At 34.4% G+C, this 19,728-nt stretch overlaps 1 protein-coding gene across 1 annotated transcript in view; it reads right to left on the bottom strand.

Moving 5' to 3' along the window:
- Positions 1–19,329, bottom strand: part of LOC134791666 (ATP-binding cassette subfamily G member 4-like) — a 154,142-nt gene extending 134,813 nt beyond the window's left edge. The window contains exon 1 of the mRNA XM_063762753.1: positions 18,970–19,329. Within this exon, the coding sequence (XP_063618823.1) occupies positions 18,970–19,201 (232 nt within the window). The 5' untranslated portion in view covers positions 19,202–19,329. The remainder of the gene's footprint in view (positions 1–18,969) is intronic.
- Positions 19,330–19,728: the final 399 nt, after the last annotated feature.

Here is a 19,728-nt window from a genome sequence, read left to right as displayed (position 1 = left end):
AAGTGCGTAATGAATTATTTATTTAATGGGGGCAAAAAAATAAAACTTAAGCCGTCTGTATAAGACAAAAATGTTTGTACGGAACTTATACGAAGTTAAGATTTTTTCTCAAACATGCAATGAAATATTGATGTTATGTTCCTTATAATAGGCTGCGAAGTATGACGTTTCAATGCGGCTAGGACAAAAGGTCGTTAATGGAATTTCATACACATCTTGCAGGCCTAGGCCGGCAAAGTCCTCTTTTTTAATTTTCATTTCACAGATATTTGTGACACAGCACCGTGGCATTCATCCATTAAAAAAAACTAGAGGCAGTATTTGCTTTATGGTTCGTAATGACACTCTGCCACTACGCCTATAAAAAAAAACAAAAAACAATGTTTGCTATAATTTGCAGTTTTATTTGTATAAAATCAACATGAACTTAATAAATAAAACATTCTATAATTTTATAATTTTAAATTATAAATTTAACTACACAAATAAAAACATTTAAAATATTTCATCTAAACGTTAGCGGTAAAAAGGTCTACTCAAACACGCGTAGTTATATTTTTTAAATTGTTATGGAGGTAAAGTTGAAAAATATTCATTCTGTTTTATTGGATTTATGGTGCGTTGTTGATTTTTTGACTTTAATATGAGTTCCAACGAAATAATGAAATTAATATTAATTGTAATCGTAGGTGTTGGAATTGGCAGCGTAAGCAGAATTTTAATAACTTGCTGCCTCTGCCGCCAAGTCAAAGACGAAGTATGTATATGGTTGCTTATGGCAATTTTATTATTTGAGAAACTAAGAAAAATAAAAGTGGCTTACAGTTTATTAGAAACAGTTTTGTGGCATATTTTAAATGAATGTGACTACAAATTCGTCAACACTGTGGAAATTATACTTATTTACTCCATGCATAAAGCAACGATGTATGTGAAACATGATATCAACATGAAAGACTATGTAAACTTATGTGACGAAAACGACAGACGGATACAAGGCGAAAAAATCAAAGATACATGAAAATATACGGGTAGTAAAAATACACGACTCGTGTAAAACATACGCGTGATAATGATATAGGTACGTGTTGGTTATATTTTGAGTGTAGTTTACTTATAGTTTTTTCTATAAATAAAACTTGGGTTTCGTGAATTTTTTATTTTATTTATTTCATTGCATGTTTGAGAAAAGCACTATACATACCTCGGCGGGAAATGGGGTTGCCCGCGCTCAGACCTATCCGGCCTCGCTTAGCTCGGCCGTCTATATGTCTTCGGCCGGCAACCCCTTTCGTCCCGGCCTCTGTAGTAATGTACTATTATTACTGGTTCTCTTCCACTTTAAACAAAATAACTTCATGTTTGTCTACATCTAGAGAATGTATTTTACATTCCTCTTCACTGTCAATTATCAAATATATTATGAAATTTCTATAATCCTGGAACAACTTTTACAGTATCCCAGGTGAAAATTCTGAATATTGTCAGCGATTTTGGACTGAGTTATGAATGAAAGCTTTGTACCTAACTGGTACTAAGGTGGCTGCTAATGCGGCAATTTTTTTTGAATTTTGGACAACATTTTGCATTTTTATTATGTTAAAATGACTTAAGATTTTTTCCCTCCAGGCTTAGCATAGCTTCTTCCTTTTTTTTAAATCTAAAGTCCAGGTTACTCTCTTCCTGCTTTCTTCTCCACTTTTCATTACGCTCAGAATATTACTTGGTTTACTTTTAGCCATTTTATACAAAATTGATACAAAATATCGTGTTTGTACGCGACAAAAAACTAATCAAATAATTTTATTTAATAAAAACTGCTCCTTTTACACACTGACTGCACACTTTTTACAGCTCATACTAAATCTGCTTTACAGCAAAGGTTAACTGTTGATGGCTATAAGGAGGGTTAACAGGAAAAACTTTATATCAATAAAAACGTTTTTACGGGACAAGCAGGATTGGGATTTCAATGCAATATTTTTATGTGAACGAGCGAGTAAAATTACATATTTAAATGTGTGTCAGTAAGAGGAATGTTTACATTTTTAGGTATCGTTGCCATAAATAAACAACTCTCACAAAAAAAAATATTCAATATGATTAATAATTGGTTAAAGTGTAAGAAAGGAAACGGGAGTTGTTTTGAACAGTTAAAAGGTGATCTAAAAATCTTTTTTTACTGAATTAGTTACTCAAAACGACATAATAATATTTGCTGACGTCAGAATACCTACATTTACACCAAAGAAAGATGTGATTGTTTATTTGTTTTCACTTGTTAAAGATTACCATTTTCCGTGGAATGCTGGATACATAGGGGTTTTTTCATGGTATCGGCTACGCTCGTAACGCGCAACTCGCGCTGGCACTGAATGTGTTAATTAAAATAAATGAGTACTTACCTGTAAAATGTTAGTTTACGACCACATTCCCGAACAAAGCTGGACTAATGCTTTTTTAGTACTACAAAATTAAATAATAGTCTAGTTACGAGTTATTATACTAGTGTATGTTTAGTATTCTAACTCAGTTTCCAGCACAGTGAAGTAAAATAAAACCTCATTACGTTCACCCTTGATTTGCCTATAATTTGATAGCAACTTGTAATAAGTTTATTTAGCTAGAGCGGGCAGCCCGCGAGTTTTAATGGGTTTGAATAGCATAACATTTTATAATAAGTATATTTTTTTAATTTGCAATATTGTAATGACCGAAACGTGGTGTAATTAAATGTAAAAAAAAACATAAAATGTCAACCTTGAGTCCAGTCCGATGTCTACAAACGGAAAATTTTGTCTCCTAAATTTTGTCTTTTAACAAACACACGTGACATAAAACTTTTAACAAAAAAAGAAATCGGCTTAAAAAGGATAAAATAAAATATTATCCTATTTAAGTATATGCGTTACCACCTATATGTTTGAAGACTACCTACCGCTCATCTTTTCTAAACGTATTAGGTATCTACAGTTTAGAATGACATGATAAAATTATAAGACCGGTCTATCAGGACAATTTGAACGTGCACCTGACGTCAAACCGATATTAGAACGATATTGGAATCATATCAGTTATCTGTCATTCGTGCGGGTAAAGTCTGAGCGGAAAGAACGCGCGAATGATCGCTCCCTGATATGATTCCAATATCATTCTAATATAATATGTTTGATGTCAGGTGCACGATCGAATTGGCCATGTTAGGCATGCTTATGCATATGCAACAAGTCACTGAATTAGATTTTATTCAGATATTTTTAATATATACTCAGAGGAATGCAAAGAAAGGTTTAGTTACTATTTTACAGCACCTAAAGTAATTTCAAAATTATTACTTAAACTTTTTTTTCTTAAAACTAAATTTGTCCATGAGTGTATATTTACTAACTCTGAAACGTCGATAGCTATTCAATTACAAACTTTATCAAGTTCCAATCCCCCAATTACTCTCCAATTTCACTCCAATGAAGAGTGCGCGAAAATTTTCCATTATATTTCAGTTTTAATAAAATTTAATTAGTTGCTCCACTTTCGTAACGCAACCCGCGAGCGCCCCTAAAAGTTAGGGTTGATCGCAGTGTTGCTACCAGGCACTAAGTTTAACTCGATTTACTTTAACTAGGCGGTACACCATTTTAGAACCAATATTGTGGAAACTGTATCCTAACCTACCTATTTATTTATTTCCTTGAATGCGTACTCACTTTATTTTTGCTATTAATTCAATTTTTGACAACCTACATAGTAAATTATCAATTTGTACGTACATGTTACCTTATATATCAAATATATATTAACAAAACATAGATATATGTGAAAATGGAAGCTCATTTTAAAGAATATGCTTTGTCAACTTTACTCACTAAATAATAAAATCGAGATCTAAATTGGTACAAATTTTGTAGATACTATAATCATATAAGCAGATTACTTAGGATAAATTGAAACTCCAGACTTGTAGATATTATGTTTCAAAGTTCCCTTGGGAGTCTGAACTACTTACATGTTATAATTGGAAAATATTTAGGGTTTTAATTTTTTCAACAATAAATATTTTTAAAAATCCAACGAAAGGCTATAGCTAGGGTGGTTTTCTACAAAAATAAATCAATACCAGCATCGGGAATTCCCGTTTCTCGCAAAATAAATTGAATACCGGTAGCATTCCTTACTAACAACGGTGGTAAATCTTTTTTATGTCACTAGGGAGTAAATCAGGGACTACGGTTTTATGGGGAAACGTCCGTCCACTATCCTTTTAATGAAACCAAGTACCCTATGCCTTGAGCTAACATGAAGCGACCATAACATTCAATCCGTTTATCGGTACTATTTTTAGGGTTCCGTAGCCAAAATGTGAAAAACGGAATCCTTATAGTTTCGTCATGTTTAGATTGGTTCTTACTGAAGTGGTAAATGCGACTACGGTAATATGATTTACTAAGAAATACATTTTTATATTATTTCCCCAATCTTGTACATATTATATACCAAAGCTAGTAACCTAACCTATATTTGAGTATTGCAACCTGTCTCGTCAGCTAACTAATGTTAACGATTATTACATAGTTATATGAAATTGAAAATCTAACTTAATTCGACCGGTCAGTAAACGTCAGGTGCACTGCAGTGCAGGCCACTATCGCCGACGTTTTCCGGCGTTTAGGTGATTCGTACCATTGTCGTTGCACCTGAACTGAATAGGTATCGAGAATTTGTTAAAAGTGTTAAAACGTTCGCGCTTTGAGTTGCAACTAGCGTTTCAATGTTTGTTTTGTCTCTGTAGCTTGTCGACAAAGTAAAGTTTATTGATAAAACTAGAGATTCTGTGAAGTTGTTTAAATGAAAATAGGTACACTGAGCTCTATAGAAGTAGTATTTCATTACGTTATAGCCTTGTAGACTTAATGAGAATGTTTAAAACATCGTATTAATCTGTTAATCTTAAATAACACCTACCTAATTATGTTGAATTGATGAACAGGTTTATTTTTATCGAGAATACCTACATGTATTACCTATATCTTATTTTAACATTATGTTTATATGATATTGATAAATATAATTATTAATCGTCCTTCGCCCGCGAGTTGATCTGCGTACAAATGTCGTTAAAATGCCATTATTATAAATCAATTATGGTTGCGCGTAGCCAAATATAATATAACCTACCTATGTACTACTCGTCCTTCAGTTTGGTTTTAGTGACGCAAATGACGCAAAAAATATTGACCCCAGTGGCCTATTGGAAACGGTAGAAAGGTGACAATATCCACTTTAGTGTAGGTAAACATTAACAAAAGTTAGACATACGGTAGCAACGTCATCGTCACAGTTATCAAATACTTGACGAGTCGCTCGATAATACCCTTGGGCAATAAAAAATTAATTGGCATTTCATTTACACGTTAACGTTTGCTACAAGGTTGTAAAAATATCAATTCTTTAGTAAGTAAACATGTTATTGTACTTTATATCCATTTAGAGGCATTTTTTTTATTACAATATAATATAAATGATTTAAAAACTTAATGGACCATTTGCGTCAAGTGTTTAGGGAAACGGGCGTCTTACATGTACGAGTATATAATGTAATAAAATTAAAGTCCATCTATTTTATGATGGCCGCAGGAAAGACATCAGCCACCAGACATATTGCTAATCTGGCTCTAATCTACGACGATAATCAAATGATGACTAATATTAATTGTTGAGCATAAAGGGATAGGGAATTTGCGGCATTTGTATGGAATGTAGGATTATCGCCGTCGGTAGTCGAACTATGTACCTACTTAAAACTGGTTTTCGACCTCTAACGTCACGAAACTGGTAACGTAAGTCTATTAAATTAATTTAATGGTATTTGGTGTTATGATAACGTTAACGTTATGTGTTACCGCACATTATTAAATAATAGGTACTACTATAAATAATTCTAGTAATCTTTACACACACACGTAAATCTGCTGCACGGGTTGTTCGGTTGTGGAATGCTTTGCCAGTAGAATTAAGATTAGCTAAATCTCTCCCCATTTTCAAAAATCAGCTGAAAGTATACTTTTTATCTCTGCCTTAAGTTGCCATTTTATATATTGTATATATGTAAGTATAAGTATATATTATGTATATTGTATATTTATTTGTGTATTAGGTTTTGTTGTAATACTAATATAAGTAGTATGTAATATGTGTGTTTGTGTTTAATAGTCTCCATATTTCGCTCCGTGCACTACCTGTTGACTTTTGTTTGAGTTCTACATTTCCTGCTACCCAAAGGTTGTCTGGAAGAGATCGCTTTTTAGCGATAAGACCGCCTGTTGTTACCGGGTTCTATTTTTCCGTTAAAATATCTTTGTAGTTTTACATGTATGTAAAATGTATAATTATTGGTGCAATAAAGAATATTCGCTTACTTACTTATATCATCAATATAATTCTTCACTTACAGGTTAATCTAAAGATTTGAGGAAAACTTTAAGAAGGTCAAGCATCACTCGATCTAACGAAATAAGTTAAAAAAATGTATGGCCGTACGGTCGTGTGCGTGACCCTTGGGGCGCCATTCTGCCTCATGTTCGGCCATTTTTTAAATGAAGTACTTGTTTTTTATTTTCTTGCTATGGTAAATAATGTGTTAAGAGAAGCATAATAATTATTCTTCCGCTCTTCCGTTTTCTATAGTCCGCCGCATTATGATAACTTTTATTACGAATAATATACTGTACCATCGCTCACACTGTTATCTAACTGTACATCGGTGGACTTTATGCCTTTTGTAATAAGGTCCATCGATGTATAGTTAGGAGTGTTACTATTTGTACCTACCTACTATTTTTTTATAAAAACTATCAAAGGCCGCCTAAATCACATTCATTGTACTAAAAATTATTATGATTTAAAAAATCCTCCATTTCGTGTAAAAACGTTAAAAAGATGTTTTTGTTATGTAGGCAGTACCTAGGCTGCATCTTACAATGAACATTTAAGGGATAAATGGTAAAATTAAATCCTGATAATTTTAATGTCGAAATAATGCCGTTAATCGCTCGTAGGCTTGTAGGTACTAGAAGCCGAGCGACATTAAGGACTGTATCTTTTATTATAAATACAGATAAAACCTGGTCTATCTGTTGACGTGTGTATTATTTTGTATTACTATGTTCTTAAGATATAATCTGGGGGTATTTTTAAGCCATATCTGATATAAGAAGGTTTTACATTTATTTTATTTTAGGGACTTTATGATGATTTTAATACCGTCTAGCAAATGTAATTTGGACAAGCCTATCGAGCTTAATTTGAGACTATTTCACCGATTCCTTGGTACGATTTAAAGAAACAAAAGGTTAATATGCTGCCAAAATATGCCATCTAAAGTGTCCTTTTCATGATTGCTCAATTGAACATCCACAGAATAAATGTGGTGAATTTTTATCTTTACATGAAAACGACTTTTCAACCGACGAAAAAAACGGAGGAGGTTCTCAAGTCGACGCGTATATATTATTATGCAACATTTTGGATTCCCGTCAATTTCTGACGCCAGCGAAATGAGGGAAACAGCTAAAAGAATCTACCGAAATCCAAAGCCTAACGGACATTCATGGCGTTGAACCATGGCTGGAACAGGTCGATAGAAACGCTCCATGATGGTTAAAATTGTATACCAAAGTCGGGATTGTCGTAAGTAACATGCCATATTCTCTAAAAGGCCACCAAGCACAGATCCAAAACTTTTTTTCCAACTAAAAGAAATGATTAGACTATGCCCGGATGTTTCGCTTTACGAATCATATGTAATTGCTGTTTACATAGTACGATTTTTTTTGTGTAATGTCTCGTCTTGTTCGCAAACCGTAAATTTTCTTGTAGTATTTGTCCAAAATCGTTGTAGTTACTCGGGAGGATTGGGTAAATATTGTCCAAACCATATGCTTTACGTGATCTCCCAGGACGAAATGTTACTTATTATTAAAGCACTAATTAAACTATATGTGTAATTTTTTAATAAAAATATAATACCAGAAATAACGGCTAAGTAAATTTGTATTCATAATAAACGATACAGTCCTTAGTAGCAACTGACTGATCCAGCGGTCTCTGCGGTTGCGCTGGGCCGTGACAAATTCGTGAACGCGCGCCCATCCTCGCGGAGAATGATTCTCAGCACCACCAACATTTGTAAAACTTGTACCGAATGCTATTGCTGAGCGGTAATGGTGTTATTTTTAACCGACTTCAATTTCATAGTAGGAGGAGGTTCTGTATTCGGTTGTGGCTGTTCTGATGATGGGATCCATGAGGAATTGAGGGAACTCCTCAATTTTTCAAAGCACATGTATGGTGATTTGGGTGTTTTCTTAAGCAACTCGAGCATTTTCTCTCGAAAAGCACCAATTTGATGAAGTGGACCTGATGATGATGATTGTTTTGATGATAATCATGACGATTTCTTAAAATGTAGGACGTTCAGCGATTACTCCAAGACCCGTGGTCCGATTTGAGCAATTCTTTTTTTGTTCGAAAGAAGGTACTTCCAAGGTGGTCCCACATTAATATGGTGCTGTTCTGATGATGGGATCCATGAAGAATTGAGGGAACTCCTCAATTGTTAAAGGCACATGTATGGTAATTTGGGTATTGTCTTGAGCAAATCAAGCATTCCCTCTTGAAAATCACTAATTTGATAGAGTGGACCTGATGATGATGATTGTTGATGATAATAATGATGATTTTATAAATGTAGATTACTCTGAAATCCGTGGTCCGATTTGAGTAATTCTTTTTTCGTTTGAACGAAGTTACCTCTAAGGTGTTCCCATAACATTGTTGGTTCTAATCTGATGACGGAATTCATAAGGAAATGAGGGAACTCCTCAATTTTTAAAGGCACGAGTATGGCGACATCGTTGTTTTCTATAGTAACTTAAGCATTTCCTCCCGAAAATCACCAATTTGATGAAGTACAACTGTAGCCCTACCAAGAGTTTGACACTACTACATATTCGCGAACATCATCGTAACTATCTCGTTCGCACTAATAGGATGCCAGCACGACGCATAGAAAGTAAGTTACGCACACGCTAGCGAATATGTCAGTGTAAGACTTATGGTAAGGCTACTGAGGAGTCGGGAAATGGCGGTTGAAAGGTTGGTGGTTCAGGGTCGAGGGGTTCCGTGATCAGGGGTTGAGTGATCGGGGGGTTGAGGGATTGGGGGGTTGAGGGATTGGGTCAGTGGCGGGGCGGAGGATGGATTTTGTGTTTGTGTAGTGACAGGAATAATTTCGAATTTAGTGATACGCATTATTATGCTTTTCATTCATGCGTCACACGTTACTCATAAGCTTATAACAATGCCTTAAAACTAAAAATTGAAAAATAAAAACTTTTACAAAAAAAAAGAAAACCGACTTCAAAAAGGATGAAATAAAATATTATCCGTTTTTAAGTATATGCGTTACCAACTGATATGTTTGAAGTCGGTGCCACGACAAATAGTAACAATACCGGTCAAAAATAATCAGGTTTATGTCTATAATTCACATTACAACTTTACTAATATTATAATGGTGAAAGTAATTCTGTCTGTCTCTTTGTCACCTTTTCGGCTAAACAACTGCCATGTAAACTGGTGAAATTTGCCATGCAGGTAAAAAGTTAAAGCCCTGTAGATGGTTCTTGGATTGTTTTATATTTTGAAATCAAGTTTTCTGGATAAGAGGCGAGAAATAACTCAGTCCCAATCCCACACCAGAGTAATATGGACAGTTCGAAAATTTGTAAAAATTGCTCTTTAAAAACATATCGGCAATTGCATTGGTTTTATACTAGTACCGACAAACATGGTACGGACTGCGCCAAGGTGGCTTGACGGTGTATTCTTAGGTATCTACAGAAAGTATGATCATTGCTGTCGTGTGGTGTAAGGTAGGTAATCCAACGTACATACACACATACATTCTTACACGTACATTCGTATCGAGTCACCCTAAAATCATGGTATGCTTCAAATTTGGCTTGGCACCGACTTCAAACATATCAGTTGGTAACGCAGATACTTAAAAACGGATAATATTTTATTTCATCCTTTTTGAAGTCGGTTTTCTTTTTTTTTGTAAAAGTTTTTATTAATATAATTTTCATTTAGTTGCATTTTATATCCATATTTCACGACAGCATATGGTTATATACAATTGACCGAGTGGGATCGATCGATATACATATATAAATAATTAACCACATTTGCATATTGTTTTTATAATATATGAATATCACATTAAGAAGAAGAAGAAGAGCTCAACGAGGTAGCGGAGCCGTATGCTTGTTTGCCAACGACGTAGTATTAAAAAATGTAAATTAAAATTATAATTTTGTTCAACAATTGCGATTCTGTACGAGTAACAATACTTTCGGAATATAAATTAATGATTTGCTTGGAGAGTTTTCATTTAAACCCCTTTGGTACCAAATTGATACTTATTCCTACTTCTAAGGGTTTACTTTTTTAGGGCTCCGTACCCAAAGGGTAAAACGGGACCCTATCACTAAGACTCCGCTGTCCGTCCGTCCGTCTGTCACCAGGCTGTTGCCGCTATAACAACAAATACTAAAAACAGAATAAAATAAAGATTTAAGTGCGGCTCCCATACAACAAACGTGACTTTTAACCGAAGTTAAGCAACGTCGGGCGAGGTCAGTACTTGGATGGGTGACCGTTTTTTTTTTGCCGTTTTTTGCATTATGGTACGGAACCCTTCGTGCGCGAGTCCGACTCGCACTTGCCCGGTTTTTATGCAAGAATGTCCCGTTGCAACACCCCGTTCTACTTAATGATGAAATGGCACGAGGGCCTGCGGTTTTTCAACTCCACTTCAAATGGAGCTAACAATTTACGTTTTAGAAAGATTGCTTAAAAAGTCGTTAGCGGTAATGGTGTAACCAGTTTAATGCGTTTTTGAAACGAAAATCATTAACGAGACGGAAATTAGAAATTTATGAATCCTCATTTGTTATAAAATTGCGTCGTTTTAGTACTATAGAGGAAATTATTCTCTTGAATAACTGTTGTCATGGGTTTGCATTTTGTGTTGGCATAGAGAGGATACCACGGTTAACCGTAATAAGCCCATCAAATTTTTCGTAGGTATGTATATACTTGTGAAACTTAGCTAAAGCTGTGAAAGTAAGTTACTTATGTATTATGGAAAATTCGAATGATGTACATATTTATGCCTATTTTAGTACGTAGATACGTTTTAATCTGATAGGTTTGTTATCTATTGACTCATCATCGTCCTAGCGTAAGGAGCTTGGAGTCCGCTCGGCAACCTAATCCCAAGATCTTGCACTAGTGACTGTGCCTTTTTATATAGGTAATTCAGTCATTTTGAAATTGCACCAAATCAAAATAAAAAGATACGCGAGCTGGCTTACCTAAAAATAAAGGCATTGAGTAAATTACCAAATTCAAAACAGGACCAACACATAGCATCTTGTGCCCTTAAAAGTGTATTATAAATTCTCGTATCATTAAGGTCGTTGAATCAACTGCTAATATATGCATTATTAGTTGTTTATATATCAAACATATCGACCTTTGCCTTGGCAACTATCGTTAGCATGTCTGATGTGCCCTTGCCGGTGGGAAATCATTAGTTGTTTTAACAAAGTATGTTTATTTAGTTATACTTTTTAATTACCACTTGAAATATTAACATCATGTTTAGTAGCCTCTTTAAACTTTAAGAGCACGCCTTTAAAGGATTTCATATGTTTCGCGGGACTAATAATATATTATTAAGGTCAGATGAGGTAAAGACAATCATAGTTTAATTTACTTGGGGCAAGAGAAACAGTATGAGGATTCCCAACAAGTGTTACTCTTGTCCCAGTGTTTATCTCACCCCATCTGACCTTATGTCTAAAGTGTATGTATACTCTGTCACGGTGTCATAGTTCTCGATGTCGCATATATATTAAAATTTTCACAATAATATTCGAATTTCGGTAGTTTAGAATTTAAGCCATTTAAGTAATATTAATTTTGTGTATAGGTAAAAATAATGAATCCTTCCATTATGACTATGCACAAAATAACTACGTGCTTTGGATAACCGCTAGGGCCCATGTTGGAAACTCAAACACTCGAGCTAAGGGTGTTGGATGGGCAAACTTTATTCATTAGTTATGTGTGGCCCTCTAAAACTAAAGTTGTTCCCATTCAATGACACTCGAAACCTGATGGGCTTCTCTTTGGCCATGTTTTCATTTAATTATTTATTTTAATTATTATTTATTAATTATTTATTTATTTATTGAAATAAAATTTTACAGCATTACAGCTAAGGGGCGCCAATGCGCTGTAAAATTAAGTAAGTAATAAAAAAGCTATAGGTACTAAAAAATATAAGATGAATATGACAGTAATATAAGGATGACTCATGCTCTATCGGGCCGGGTCTGAGCCGCGGCATCCGACATGTCATTTTCTATGACGTCTGATCGGTGATCACGTGGTGCTTTCCATAGAAAACGAAGCGCCGGAAGCTCCGGCCCGGTCTCGGCCCGGCCACGGCCCGGTCTAGCGTGAGTCATCCTTTATGCAGAGGAAAATCATGTGCCATAATTATTATCCGTTCCATGGTACTCAAAATGCCGTTGATTGTTACCACAGATCCCTTATAGTTAATAAAGCTGGAGGCCGATTTTTGAATTTCGACCACTCGATTTCGTGTATTTCGTTCAATAATATCTCCAATACTAGGCATTTAAATTATACTAATAGAATTGAAAACGAGTGGTCAATACACTCGATTCGCAATTTCTATCGCTCGTATTTCAAAAATTAGCATTTTGCCGTTTTCGACCGATTTTCGAATGACGAAATCGAGCGATCGAAATTCAAAAATCGGCCCCCTGGTCGTGCCAAAAATTTGATCGGTACTCCATAAATAAGTGCGTACTCGTTTCCGATCACGATGAATTTTTCGTAACAATTCCTAAGTATAATATGTATATACTGCATACTAGCATACACCTGCGACTAAAGCTATTACGGTATTTTTGATTTATTTCGAGTCATTTTACTTATTTGCATTGACTTCGTTATTATTAATTTAGTTATATGGTTATTGCGATATATATCAATATATCGCAAGATTTTATTGTTAATTAAACCCTCCTAAGGGATTTTCCTAAGAACGCTGATATCAGTTTTCTCGTAGATATAATAATAATATTAACATCAAATCATTCAAAGCATTTTAACCTCTTTTTTTTACAGGAAAATTCAGAAAAGTTTATCAAAGTTGATTTGTTACTTATATTATGTCCCTCAGAGCGGAAATAGAACACTCACGAAACGGAACTTCGTTGACCTGACTTTTTTTGCGGTTCGTAGCTGTATGTGTCAACAGAAACTTTATACACATTTTATTATTTATTCCTTATGCAATATAAAATACATACACCTATACATTGACAGTTATAATTTATAAAATTTATTTTAGTTAATTATTTTGCTCTTATAGGCTTGTCAATTATGAATAATATAAAGTCATCGCTAACAAGTCATGCTAACGTGTATCGAACAAGATTTTTTACAGCACATTATGGCTTTTTAAGTGGTAATTACCGCACCGTGCGGTCGTGTTTTAATTTATCACCACTCGTTGCGAATTTCCTACTTTTTATATTTTATTAACGTTGTAATTAAATGCAGTTTTTGAATACGCTTTTATATTTTTCGTTATCTAGTGTAGCCCTCAAAACGCGTAGTGGCCTCGCAAACAGCGAAGCGCTCTGCGGCTGTCGGCTTCGTTATACGAAGCTCACTTGACACTTGTACTAACGGACTTTTATGACGAGTGTGCTTTATGGTTAGGCACTTTCGTCAAAGTGAGAATGAATTTTTGAGCGTGTTAGAATATTTTTATGAAATATATTTTTTCTTGTAAGTGACCTTTTTTACTTTAAGAGTTTTCCCGCTGGACTAGGTATTATTTACCGTTATAAGGAAACATTGAAGTTTATCACTTTTGACTTAGAACGAAGAGTGACAGGTATTGATTAGACCAGTTTGGCTTTTACTTATAAATTAACGTATTGTTGGTTAATTTGGTAAAAATTGCCGAGTTATAAAATGTATAATATCTTACACCCTTTTCTTTCATACAATTGACTAAAAACTATGTATCTGTTTTGTTATGGGTATTCCACTTAATATTAAATTGTTTATATATGTATAAAATAAGTATATCTATGTATGTATTTATGTAGTTTTTAGGGTTTATAGTAAGATAATCTATTTACATTAGTAAGTATTATACTGTCTTGTATGTAACTATAGATATTATTGTGCAAGTAAAGTCAGATAGAGCCAATTACTCGATATTGACAAACATTTTGAGCCTCTTTTTATTCCATAATCCATTATATTCTGTAAATGAATATATGGAAATGACATGTATTGCATTTTTATTTTTATTGTCGATCATTATGAGTTATGAGATAATAATATCCATGCTTACTGTATTGACATTGTTTTTTCATTTTATATTATTTGACATTGTTAAAAAAATTTAGTTAATTAATTGATTGCTTATTGGTTTTTAAATTGTGTATTGTTTGACATTTGTATAATTATAATCAATTGTTATTTTCCTACTTGACGATCATAATATAAATTCGTATAGATTAGTGTAAAATAATTTATATCGTAATTTCATATTATGAAATAAATAAATCTAAATCTAAATCATTACGAAACATGCAGTTAAATGTTTGATTAAGTAGGAAAAAAATAGTATAAATAAAACCATAATTGTGATCCAAATTTATTGCGTACAATTTTGTTTGTCTCTTGTATTGCTGAGAAAAGGTGTTTTACTGGATTCGTGTCCTTCGGATATATGACGTAAGATACCAGATTTTAATATTTATTATAATGTTGACTTTATGACGTTATCTACTGTATGAAATATAATTTATCTATATAATATAAGTATCCGTTTTTTTATTTATAGTAACATGGGAATAAAAAATATGCGTACCACAATACAAATATTTTCCAAACAGTTTCTTGGCGATGAGCTCGCTCATACATCAAAAGCAGGTACATAATTTTACACTGTCCTACTGCCCCAGCGATACCTAATTCCCTTATGACCATTTCATTTAATTTCATTTATTTATTGCAATCATGTCCATTACATACAGATGTTAAATAAAATTATAGTCAGTATATGATACCCTGTTAGGGCACAGCACCAATGATTGACATGTGTGATAAACTACATTAAATTAATTATAATTTATATATTTCCGTATAATTTAACACTTTCTTAACGTAACCTCTGAATATAAAAATAGTGTCAATGCCGAAAGGATGCAGGTAGTAAGCCTGTGGAGATAACCGGTATTTGAGTTAATGTAGGCACGAATAACAACTGACTACTGGTAACCATTATTATTATTGTAACAAGGTCTAATTTGTAAACAATAGAATAAATATGATTAATTGGAATAACAATTCTTGAGATGCTTAGGGAAAAACAGATATGCTTGAAGAAAATTAAAATCACGTCGCAGCTTAATCATAAATATCAAATCAATGATAACATTTATCAATAAAACTAGTCACTTGGTATTTTATTAATTGTATTTAGGTTTCTCAAGAAATGCATCAAACACAGTTTTTAAATGATTGGCGATTCGTTTCACTAGACTTATATCGACAGGGATATGGACCATCATTACCTTTTGTAATTGTTTTCGAACTCCCGATATTTCAAGGCAGTCATAATCATAATCGAGTCATAATTTCATAGATTAAAATAACACTTGCACTGCGTATGCTATCAAAATCGTTGCAGACTTATCTTGGTCTAACTAACAAGGAAGTAAAATAACTGAACACTTGCACTGCGTATGCTATCAAAATCGTTGCATGCTTATTTAGGTCAAAACTCGATTACTTTTTTTTCCGTTTACGACACGCACTGTGTAATAATAGTCAAATTCAGCCAAAAAAGCAAAAACTTTTTTAGAGAAATATTGTCTTATACATCATTTTACGTACCTATAAATAAGGAAGGAAGGAAGTAAAAAGTAATTTTATATCGTGTAATAATGTGTTTTGTATGTAATCAATGTGGACATATGGATAAACTGGAACCGTAAAATGCTAGTTTCCAAAAAAAATATTTTGCGAACGCTAAACAGCCACGTAAAGTACCACTTTTTGAGCAACTTTGAATATCTTTTACAGTACATATGATGCTACTTTACCGCCCTAGGGCAGTATTAAGGACAATACGTGCCTATGGCAAAAATTTAAAGGGCCATATGTACTGTAAAACGTACAATACACGTGCCAAAAGGTAATTCGCAACTCGTGTCGATTTAAATCCCTCCCTTTGGTCGTATTTCAATTTATCGCCATTCGTTGCGAATTTCCTACTTTTCACACTTGTATCGTAATGTACTATTTCATGATAGCTACGACAACTCGCGATAATAGAAATAAATATTATGTTGTATACTTGTAACGCAAATAATTTCAGCGAGCGCGGACCGGAACGGGTTTATTACGTCTGAAATTGACGTCTTCCGCCGCCGTAACAATGCGTTTAAACCGTCCTCATTATGAATAAAATACCAATGAAATGTTATTTCCAGTCTTTCCACACATATTTTATTGACTAAACTAAAATATACTTAGTTAATCAAGTATATTTAGGCTGGCAAGCTGGGAATGCATATCTTTTGTATTAATATCCTGGCTTTACGCCCCCTCTAAAATAAAAGAAGGGTACGGGATGTGTAGTAAAGCATTCCGTTAACCGATTACAATAATTTATTAAAATTTACTTAATTATACATTGTACACTATTACACCGAAGAGCAAATAAAGGTATTTGCCTATTTTTTGTAGGGTATAATGAAACCAAAGTAAATCAACTAAATTACAATGTTATTATCTTATTATACATTAGACACACATGCCATTTCAGCTCACCTCAGTCACCTTCCTTACTAGTAGTAATTTAATAAAATGATTCGGTGAGCCAAATACAACCGTGGTTATTAAATTACTTAAGTATACAATTGAATGATTTACTTTTAAAACTGAAAGCAATCGTAATCTTTATAAACTTTATTAAATACTACCAGACCTAATGACGATAAAGTACTTCATAGATGTGTAATAAATACCCTCGATTTGAAGATATCGAAAAAGAAGTCACAGATTTCGTGCCTCACACGACTATCGAGCACATTGGAAATGAATCTACGGAATTCGAAAAAATATTGTCGCTGAGCGACGAGAAAGTCTGGATAAGGAAAAAGTTACAAAATAAAACTACAACGTTGAATGATAATTATTTTATTCTTAGATTAACATAAGTATCCTGGACATAACGCATGTGAACAAACAAATTGCAAAATTTCCACACGCGTATCGAAATTCGAAGTTTGAATAATTGTCGCCGTGGCGCATAAGTATAGGTACATATTTCATTTTTCGATTAATAAGCAGGATATATTAATGTTCAAAGTACAAGAAAATTATTACACGGCAAATCCGTAGTCAACTCGAGAAGTGGTATCCACATCGCCGTTATCGTCACTCGAGTCTTGATCGGCAGCGGCCCATTTGCTGCAACATATGAAATTTTCTTGACAGCAGTTTGACGCGACGAGAGATGACCATAACAGCGTTTATCTATGTTGCACCAAACCTGAGTTGCGCTAGGTACAACCAGGGTTCAGCATCAGCTCTATCTTGGGTACTACTCTCCTAAGTGCTCATCAAGACGAGTCGGATGACCAAAACAGCGTGTGCCTATGTTGCAACAAACCTGAGTTCCTTTCGGTACAGCCAGGGTTCAGCATTAGCTCTATCTTGGGTACTACTCTCCTAAGTGCTCATCGAGACGAGTCCGATGACCAAAACAGCGTGTGCTTATGTTGTATTAAACCCGAGCTCCACTAGGTACTGCCAGGGTTCAGCATCAGCTACCTGCTAGCAGCCGCCAGCAACATGCTGAGGTGAGACCATTTCGTGGCACCTTCTCTTTTTTATGTTTCTCTGTATAAGTTTTATTTTGTGTCACATACACAAAATAAAACTTATACAGAGAAACTCACGAATAAAATTATTTCTAATTCTATCTCTACATCTACCTCTACCTCTACCTCTACCTCTACCTCTACCTCTACCTCTACCTCTACCTCTACCTCTACCTCTACCTCTACCTCTACCTCTACCTCTACCTCTACCTCTACCTCTACCTCTACCTCTACCTCTACCTCTATCTCTATCTCTATTTCTATTTCCACCACCACAAGAATGCATAGATTGTCGAATAGTGAACACGTTATCTACGCCCATCTCAAACAGGATAGATAGAGTTAGACCAAGAAAAATCTGCAGCGATTTCGATAGCCCACGCAGTGCAAGTGTTATTCTGCCGTGATAATCCCGATAATTCACAAAAAACACCGATAACGAACTCTGCGAAACATGAAGTCATAAATGTCATGTGAAAAATGTCGTTCTGACTTTTTGACTATTTTAAGGTTAGGCTACAGGGCAAACCCTTAACCCAATCGTCTTTGTTTTAGGCTCAAATTGTAGCTGACTAAATTGTCCAGAGCCATTTTTCTCAAATTTTTGATATCATTCTTCGTTTCCAAATTATCGAGCACCAAAATCAAAAATTCGGAAAAAATTGAATTTTATTTTCACTATTTCGACCATAACTTTTTTCGTTTTTGACTTTCTCGAATAATTATTTTTGCACCTCTAGCTCTCGTGATTATGCGTCTTTTGAGCCTTTTTTTAATATCATATCTTCACAACTTTCCGAGATATAAGGGGATCGCACTTTTTCGTGAAATCGGACCCTATACTGGAGCGAACGAAAAGACATTTCCAATGTTTTGACATTAAAACTTAACTTACCTTTTTGTGAGCTCACGGTATAGTTAATATCTTCAAACAGTATATGCACGGGCGGACGCTTGGCCATTCGATTGAGAGCCTTTAGGGTAGATCCAGCCCTTTCTAGAGCCGCGGGGGTCCATTGGCTCTCCTGCGCAGGCTGGAGCACTAAGGGGTTGTTTTCATTGGTAGGGATTGACGAATGTCGAGCGGCGCCAGCGATCGCTTTACGAACCAATGGAACGTTTGACATTTTTGTTAAGTTTTTTAAACACGAATCACTTAAACGTCTTCTTTATATTCACTTAAGATATTTTATAACCCGATAATCACTCATAAACGCTTGTTTTATGTTTGTTAATAACAGTCAGCAAAATATTAATTAAGTTTAATACCTAATTGTAATTATTAGACTAGATTATTGGCCATCTGCCTCAAATCTCAGGTTCTAACGGAACTATCTCGTAACTTGTGCTCTCGTAAAACTTTTTAAATTTCCGAACGTATCAATGTTCAGCCGGCATTATCGACACGCGCGCCAGCTTTTAAAGACGCAAGGATACTAAACGTTGCAATCAAAGAAACATGACGTACGAAGTCAAATGACTGAGTGACGATCCGTGAAAATAACTGCCGGTAATTTTACCTACTAGTTAACTTGTGATTAGCAAGAAAGGAAAACCGATGGTTAGGTACTGCTGCTTTTAAGACTTGTTAGCTACTAGTTTCATAAGCGTTATGTAATAATAATTGCAGCGTTACATGTAAGTACAGCTTATG

The sequence above is a fragment of the Cydia splendana genome, chromosome 1 (assembly GCF_910591565.1).
Source record: "Cydia splendana chromosome 1, ilCydSple1.2, whole genome shotgun sequence".
In the NCBI taxonomy this organism is placed as follows: Eukaryota; Metazoa; Arthropoda; class Insecta; order Lepidoptera; family Tortricidae; genus Cydia; species Cydia splendana.
The sequence above is the reverse complement of the archived record's forward strand: the minus strand, read 5'-3'. Positions and strand labels throughout refer to the sequence as shown.